General features: G+C 41.4%; 1 protein-coding gene across 1 annotated transcript; it reads left to right on the top strand.

The window, feature by feature from the left end:
- The first annotated feature begins 863 nt into the window (after positions 1-863).
- LOC138887346 (uncharacterized) lies at positions 864-2,304 on the top strand. The gene is made up of 2 exons (XM_070169081.1): positions 864-896; positions 1,795-2,304. Exons 1-2 carry the CDS (start codon positions 864-866, stop codon positions 2,302-2,304), a joined length of 543 nt encoding a protein of 180 aa, XP_070025182.1.
- Positions 2,305-9,149: the final 6,845 nt, after the last annotated feature.

The following is a 9,149-nucleotide window of genomic DNA, read 5'->3' as shown; positions in this document are numbered from 1 at the left end:
TCGGGACATTCGCCCTAAGTGGGGGAGGAAGGGCCATATTAAGGCCACTTAAATACAACAAAACACGAGTAAGACCATATAGCTATGATGTTTGAATATTTTGTTGAAGACATACGTAGTCTAGATAGGTGATAATGGATAACATGATTATCTGAAAGGATATGCTAATGATAGACCACTAGTACCCCTTCAAAAAAAAGTGGAATGTTAAGGAAGGTAAATTCTTCATACATGGCAATGTGAATGATAGGGTCAACGATCCTAGAAACTAAGAGTATGTTTTTAAAGGGATTTTATACTTGTTAGAGGGTCAGGAACAATGGAACCTAAGGAAGTACTATAGGTCAAATGTGGAAGGTTGCGAGTTTTTAGAATGGGTTAATCATAGATATGTGATTTAACCAAAGTACCAAGGTGTTAAGAAAGGCGAAACTAGTGGGAGAAATAAATGTGATGCTATAATAACCCAAGAGGGTATTTGGGCTTGATGGAGAGCCTCTAAAGAATCTTACAAGCAAAGAAGTGTTTAGTGATATGACGATGAACAAACTTTCCCACGGATATCCTAACAAGAGTTAAGAGGTGAGCGGGATGAAAAAAAAAAATAAGGAAAGACCACGTAACATGTGGAAGAGTGCGTGGCTATTCACTAGCTAGGAATAATGAGGCGAAAAGAAATGGGAAGAAAATCTATAAATTGAGATGTCCATGGTTATCGCAAAATAGTTCGTATCAGAATGATGGACTCGCCTGGAGCACAAGTGTTAATAGAAAGTATAAAGGACTAACCTTAATGCTACCGACTTGGGTGACACTGAATATCAACTGAAATATTTAGAGCGAGTTCATGTCTACATATTACAATGGAAAGTGAGACTACTGGTGGTGAAATAGTGGTGTGATAAACTCAACAAACCAGACACAATGATACCACGAGTCCATGGAGGTAGACAAGTGTGTGGAAAAATAAAGCTATCAACTATGCAATATGAGAAAAATAGAAGGGGAATGAATATTCCAGTTAGAAAGAAAAGATGGTACCAACATATTGTTCGGGCCAGTGGCGCTTTCTGAATTGAATATGTATGAAGGGTGTTGATATGTGTTTTGGGTGGTGTTGAATAGTAAAGATATATCATGAGAATGTTCACAAGGAAAAGTGGAGTGGTTTCCTAAATCCTATAAGGCACACAAGGAAGAAAGAGGTTTACCAGGAAAGGTCTGAGCATGATGTTACATTACATTTGATGCAATGCCGTGCATGTTGATGATATTAAGGTGTGTGCACAAGCTAGAAGATGTTATTCCTTTGACATAGAAGGTTTTATAAGAAAACTCATCCAGTAATGTCTTCTGTTGAGAATTTGGAAGAGCAAGTTGCAAGTACTCACATATGATTGTAACCATATCAAGAAAATTATTGAAGAACTCAAATCCTAGGAGGTCATATGTAAGAGAAATGTGATATATATGGTTCACTATTGATGGAACATGGCCAAGTGATCACTTATGCCTCTATGCAACCCAAGAATCATGAAAAGAACTATTCAGCACATGATTTAGAACTTGCGGCGGTAGTTTTTGTATAAAGATTTGGCGACATTATGTGTATGGGGTCCACGTTGATTTATTTATGAACCACAAGAGCCTTCAATATATTTTTAAACAAAAGGAGTTGAATCTGAGACATAGAGGATGGCTCGGGTTACTCAAAAACTATGATGTTGAGATTCTCTATCACCCGGGAAAGGCCAATATTGTGGCGGATGCTCTTAGATGGAAATCTATGGGTAGTTAAATCACTTGGAGATATATCAAAGGCCTTTGTCCAGGGAGGTTCACCAGTTGGCTAGTCTGGGAGTTCGTCTTGCGGACTCTAGTGAAGGGGGAGTAATTGTGCAGAATAAGGCTGAATCGTCGCTTGTAGCGGATGTCAAAGAAAAGAAATACAACGATCCATTGTTAGCACAGCTGAAGGAGGGGATTCATAAATACAAGACCATAGCTTTTTCTTTTGGCATTGATGATGGTACCCTACAGTGCCAAGGGCACCTATATGTTCCAGATATTGATAGTCTTCGGGAAAGGATTGTGGAAAAAGCTCACACTTCCAGGTATTTCGTACACCCAAGTTCTACAAAAATGTATAATGATCTCAAAAAGGTTTATCTGAGGAATAACATGAAAAGGGAGGTGAAAGACTTTGTGGCAAAATGTCTGAACTATCAGCAAGTGAAGGTCGAACATCAAAGGTCTGGAGGATTGTTACAAAGCATTGAAATTCCAATGTGGAATGAGAAATGATCAATATGTATTTTGTGGTAGTGTTGTCGCGCACTCTATGCAAGTTTGACTCAATTTAGGTGATTGTGGATCGACTCACGAAATCAGCGCACTTCTTACCAGTCAAATCTATTGATACAGTGGAACCATATGCTCAACTGTGTATCAAAGAAATAGTCAGGTTGCTTGGCACTCCAGTCTCAATCATCTCAGATCGAGGGGCTCAATTCACGGCAAAGTTTTGGAAGAAATTTCAGCAAGATTTGGGTACTCAAGTAAATCTTAGTACAGCCTTTCATCAATAAACTGATGGGCAGGCAGAGCTGACTATTCAGACGCTTAAAGACATGTTGCGTGCTTGTACTATTGATTTCAAAGGTTGTTTGGGTGACCATTTTCCACTCATAGAATTTTCTTACAACAACAACTTCCATACTAGTATCCAGATGGAACCATTCGAGGCACTGTATGGTAGGAGATGTAGGTCTCCCATTGGGTGGTTTGAGGTTGGAGAAGCAGAATTCATAGGGTCGGACCTCGTGCATCAGGCCATGGAGAAAGTCAATATTATTAAGAGAGGTTAAAAACTGCTCAGAGTCTCCAAAAGTCTTATTCAGTCATTCATCGCAGAGATTTGCAGTTCAAAAAAGATTATTGGGTATTTTTGAAAGTTTCCCCCATGAAGGGCATTATGCGATTTGGGAAGAAAGGGAAATTAAGTCCGAGGTATGTCGGACCGTACAGAGTCATTCAGAGGATTGGTCAGGTGGCATACAAGCTCGAGCTGCCACCCGAGATGTCGTTGGTACATCCGATCTTCCATGTGTCTATGTTGAAGAAGGTAGTGGGAGATCCGTCCTCTATTGTGCCAGTTGAAACTATTGAGGTTAATGAAGAACTATCTTATGAAGAAATTCCAGTTGCCATTCTTGATATGGAAGTCCGAAAAATTGAGAAATAAGGAAATTGCCTTAGTAAAAGTGTTATGGCAGAACCAGCAGGTTGAGGAAGCCACTTGGGAAGCTGAGGAAGAAGTGAGAAAGAAGTACCCACATTTGTTTGAATAGTCATGTAATAGCTTTTATGCTTTTGGTTCCTATGAACTCTTATCTTTTGATTTGATCCATGTTAAACTATTCCATTTTGATTATATGTGTTGCCTATGAGGCCATGGTTGGTGTTGTACAAGTTATGTTATGTCTTTGAAACATGTATATGCTGTTACGATATGCATCTAGGGCCCTCTGACAGGTGGATAGGTCTAGTTACAAAGGAAACTCTGGCGAAATTTTCGGAAATTTAAGGAGTTAGCCAAATTCGGGGCTGTTGATATATTTCATGATGTGAACAAGCTGAAGTTACATAAGTATGGCTAGTGAATGAACCTTGATCCTCATTCGAGGACGAATGATCCTAAGTAGGGGAGAATGTAAAGCCCCGGAAAATTTTGCTAAGTAATCTAAGATTTCGGGGTGCTAAGATAGGATAATTATTTTATCTTGTGTGCCAGTGAGGGTTCATGATATAATGGATATCAATTGGATAAGTTAATAAGTGTATAAGTCATAGTATAAGTGGTTTGGGGTCTAAGAAGAGGCCTAAGTCTAAGCCAAGTTGGAAAATTACCAAATAGACTAAAGTTGTAATTGAGTACGCACAAGACCTCACTTTCGACAAGTATACTTATATTTATATAAGGTCTTGTGCAATAAAAAACCTATCAAATTAAGTATATTTGAGTCTAGTTTCCAACACCTCAAACCGTTAGTCATTTGGAGGTGTATACAGAAAGTTATGACAATTTTACCGGACCAGTGTCAGACGCGCGCCCGCAGCGCGCCCGCGGGAAAACTGGGTGTTTCTGCCTCCGAGCGCGGCAAGCCGTAGTAAGACCGCACCCACCGCGTCCCGGCGCGGTTTGACCACGGTCGCGCACCCAACAGCCATATAAATACCCCAAGACCGGGTATGGAACATCCCTAAGTCATTTATTTGAGCTAGGTCTTGTTTTATCAAGGGGAATCCATCTCATACTTCCCTCCTATGATCCAAGGTATTGTTTTTGGAGTATTTTCAGTTGATTACTACTCTAAACACTTATATTAACAAGGATTAATCTTGACAATCCATATATTACCATTCAATTCCCTAAGTTGATCAAGAACTCTACAAATGGGGATTCTCAAAATTCTTACTACAAGAGGTATGTCTATCATCTCTAACTACTCTATGGTGATTATTTATGTATGATATATACATTATAACTCATGGGATGGTGATTGGAAGTCATAGGTTCCTAACCTAGGTTGTGTTGGTGTTGTAGAGATTGTGAGATTGGTTATTGGGGTATGATTCTTGGGTGTAATAGTATTTTGTATACATGCATGTATGAATTACGTTTGTGGGAAGATTGTTGAACATAAATAAGTAAAGATTGGGTTGGGGAATGAAGGAAACCTTGTAAATGAGATTTGAAATAAAGATGCTCAACTAGTATTTGATAAAATGCTCAAATGAGCTGAAACCATGAATACCTTCCTAAATTGTGTTCAATTTTGTTATGTCTCAAGTAGATTGGGATTGCTAAAATTTCCGGAACATCATAGTAATTTAAGGAAAGCTTAAACGAGGTATGTATGGCTAAAACCCCGTCTTTTAGAAATTGAGATTCATCGGTGTTTGTGTGACTATGGTAAGATTAAAGTTGAATTGTTGCATTGATTGTTATTTTACATGAATTGGTGTTGTAATCCTATGTTCATGAAAGATGTGTCTCAACATGATCAACGTGCTATCTTGATAACTTTAAAAGGGCAAAAAATATGAATTATGTATTGAAATGCTTAGACCTTAAATTGAGATTGAAGCTACATGGATTGTGCCATCTATGTGAAGCCTTATGTATTCTTGCAATTTAAATTACTCTTGTGTGCACATGTTATCCTGAATTACAAATTTAACATTGAAATTGGGAATGATATGAAATGTGGCCTAGTGCCAAATATATGACGTAATAGTTGTGGCCCCAAGTGCCTATGAGATAACATATGTGAAATAAAGATTGAGTTGAGATGATTGATCGAAAAGGAAAACGCCTTGGTAAGGCGGCCTAACTGATCGGGCCGAGGTCGGACACCATGCCGCACACATGGTGGTATTGTGTTGATATTGAATCTCGGATAAAAAGGGGAAAAAATGAGATTGTGATCGAAGAGTATGTCTCAAGTGAGGCAACCTTGCCGATCGGGTCGAGATCGGACACCGCTCAAGCTAGCGTTGGTATTGTGAACAATGAAGAACAAAATAAAATGCCCCAAACTAATCGTTATGGAAACAAAATGTGAAAATTGTATGATTCTTTTCCTTGATAATGTTGTGGTCGTTTGAAGCTTTGGAGTTATACTTGTGATTTCCATATGTTTGGTATGAAAGTTCTTTTTAACTATATGGTGTTTAGTTATACATACTAGTACTATTCCATGGTACTAACGTCCCTTTTGACGGGGGTTAATGAATGTAGGTAGCACCAATGCGGATAGTGCCAATCGCGCGTAGCGGAGTACCTTCTTCTAAAAGTTTTGGTGAGCCTCTTTCTCCTTCAAGGGGTTGTATTGTACATCTTTTGTTGTGTACTTCCACTTTTGAGGTATTGTCGGAGCCTTGTTGCCGGCATTGTCATACTTGTCTTTTGTGTCCTTAGAGGCTCCGTAGACATATGTGTGGGTTATGTACATGTGTTGGGTGGGCCTATGAACCATGTTGTAATTCTAGTACTCGCTTCTCTAAAGTGTAATTGTATGGGATCTTGGAAACTTAACTATGGTTTAAGGTCGTGATATAAAATGAACTATCCGTGTTGAAGGTACTACCTTTCCTATTGTCTAAATAAATGAAGTATGACTTCTTTATTCATATTGAGTTGGGTAGAAAGTGTTTGATAAGGCTTGCTCAGTTGGGTTCACTCGATTGAGCGCCGGTCGGGCCTCCCGATCTTGGGGCGTGACAGTTATCCTCGACTTCTGCCATAAGTATATAGTGACGCTTGGCCAAATTTATCCATCTTTCTGGAGGATAGTCTATATGCTCCGATATTTCTCCAGCAAGGTCTTGGGCATGACTTTCACCCTTGACCACTTGATTAGACTATATAGCCCTCATTTCTTTCGAGGTCTGATCATGCTTCACCCTCGATCCACGAAGCTGTTTTTCTCAAACATTGATGAGAACAAGGATCGAGGGTGTATGAGCAGGTTTGTCCGAGTGAGGATCTCGGACATCATCCCGTCCGGAAGGATGCCATTCCCGGAGGAGTGGAATATGGAGTGTAAGTACCTCTTCCTCGAACATGCTTTACTTTCTTCTTACCTTCTTCTCAAAAAATGATCTCCTCTTCATTTATGCAGCTACCGTTTTGTATCCTGAAGCGGTCCATGACCTGTCGGGGTGGATTAGGCAATTGTATACTTCATTCCCTTATCTCGAGCGTTCTTGGCCTGACTTAGCTAAAAGGCGGTGGCCGGCCAAGAATCACGGTAAGCTTTTTTGTTGCCGCCTTCTATCATGTTTCAATTATTTCTTTTGTGTGGACAAGCTTTTATTATCCTTCTTGCGCAGGCCTTGGTGATGGAGTGCTGATGAGACCGTCTCCCGACGGCAAGGAAGAGGCCCCGAAGCCCAATAAGGGCAAGAAGAGGAAGAAAAAGGAGGCTGCTGAATCTCCTATTGCAAAGAAGCCCAAATCATGCAAGCCTTGAGCTGCTACCAAGGTCTCGGTTTCAGCGTCTAAAGAAAGTCCCAGTACTGGGGATAAAGACGATGATGATGTTGAGTACCATTTGGTACAAAGGGCGAGGTCAGGCACGGATGCCCCGTAGGTGGTTAGGCCAAAAGCTGCTGAATCGGGAATGGTCGATTCAGCTTGAGCCAATGTTGTGGAGGCCATTGAGGAGGGTGCGGATACGATCCTCGAGTCACTGACCGGATGTGGTACAGTCCCTGTCGAGGAAACTATTTCTACTAACTCCAAAGGTTCTGGGCCCGGAGCTTTTCGGGGATAGGATTTGCCCTTTGGCGACATCGATGCCCTTGGTGGCCTTAATTTGGGTCCTCGAATCTCACCCGGGGAATTTAGGGATGCATAGGACTCAAGGGCCCCCAATGTGGGGGGCCCCCACGAGGGGGAGATGTGCTTGAAAACTTCCTCGATGGTGTTGCTGAAGACATTGATCTCGATGCTCCCAATGCTATCGAGGAGGCAGAGATGCTCCAGCAGCAGGTGATAACCTTTCTGTGTATACTTTTTGTGCTTTAAGTATTTCTCCTTGTTTTTATGACTCTTCTATTTTGTTGTAGGCCGAGAAAATGTATGATCACGCTATCTCTAAGTTGCGAGATGAGCTTATATGCCATAGGAAGGAGGTAGAGGATCTCACCTCGGGGCTAAAGGAGTTGGAGACCTCTTCTGCCCGAAAGGAGGAGGAGTTGAGTGGGCTCTAGGCAAGGTTGGAAGGAGTGTGCCGAGAAAAAGATAACCTTGCCGAGTAGGTAATACTGTATTTGCAAACCTGCCCTTTTTCCTTGTAACTTGGCATTTTACCAACATTCTTTTCCCTTGCAGGTCAGACAAAAGAATGCCCTCGTGGAGCAGCTTCGAGGGGAGGCAGTCGCCAAGGATATGGAGGCCCTCGATTTAAGGGGACAAAATGGGGTCGTGGCCTCGGAGAGGGACCATTTATGGACGGAGCTGTTGTCGACCCGGGAGCTTTTGCAGAGTGCCAATGAGGAGGTTGCCGCACTATCGTCGGCTAAGTTTGTGGCAGAAGAAAAGGCGTCCTCGTATAAGAAAGATACTACTATTTCGAACGAGAATGCTTGAGAGATATTAGTGAAGGCTAAGCAGAAGCTGACTCGGGCCATTGCTTATGCTGGTGCGCAAGTGAGGAGGCAGGCTCTTAAGGAAGTGAGTGATAAGGGCACCGATCTCTTGACTAAGATTGAGGAAGCCCGTACCTTGGAGGAAAAATCTACTCTTTCAACCACTTTAGATGAGGGCTCTGACGATGGTTCTGATGGTAGTGGGGGTGAAGAGTAGACTTAGGTCGTCTCTTCTTTCCTTTTTGCGCAAGAGTTTCTTAGGGGAAAGGCTTTGTACAAGCTCCCCTGTTGTAAATGTGTTTTTGGAAGTATAACAATTTGTTTGCTTCTAGTATTTCACATTCTATGTTTTAATATTTTTGCCTTTGACTTCTGATGTTGGCTCTCGGGGCATATACTTGGAGCAGTCCAGGCCTTTGAGATCGAGCACAATCTCAAAATTGGGCCGATCGTTTCTACAGGGTCGATGCCTGCAATAGCAAAAATTCTCAGGGTCTTATGAATTCCGAGCGCTTGCACCACAGTGTCATTTATGTGGCATTGTTTCAAAGTGACCGAGGTGGTCCGACTGGTGCGCATCCCAAAAAATAATAATGACATGGTCAGATTCTTTTGGTCTCTAGAGCAGGCGAATAGTCGCCACCTGCTCTGTTTACCGTGAAAATGGAAATAACAATTAAATTTGATTATGGGGCCTTGAGCTTGTCAATAATCAGGGCCTCGAGCTTGTCAATTTATGGGCCTCGAGGTCGATTCCGAGGCTCGATTTTGAGCTATCGAAGGTGGTCGAAGTATGAATAACAATTATAATAACATTAACGGAGGCTCTTTATGGCCAATGCTAAGCAATAAATGAAGAACGACAATGAAGATAATAAATGTAACCAATAATATCAAGAAAATGTATTACAGAGAAAAGAGAATGTTCTTGTATATTTCGTGTGGAGCAACTAAAGCAACCGAGATCTACAAAATGACAAGGGTCCCCTTTA

This window comes from Nicotiana sylvestris, chromosome 3 (genome assembly GCF_000393655.2).
Source record: "Nicotiana sylvestris chromosome 3, ASM39365v2, whole genome shotgun sequence".
Classification (NCBI taxonomy): Eukaryota; Viridiplantae; Streptophyta; class Magnoliopsida; order Solanales; family Solanaceae; genus Nicotiana; species Nicotiana sylvestris.
Note: the sequence above shows the minus strand (reverse complement) of the source record. Positions and strands in the feature narration are given on the sequence as shown.

Excerpts from the sequence above, each read along its gene's own strand:
- LOC138887346 (XM_070169081.1), top strand. The coding sequence starts at position 864 with ATGGAAAGTGAGACTACTGGTGGTGAAATAGTG. Across the intron at positions 897-1,794 it reads CTACTGGTGGTGAAATAGTG|TTAAATCACTTGGAGATATA; the intron begins GTGTGATAAACT and ends ATCTATGGGTAG.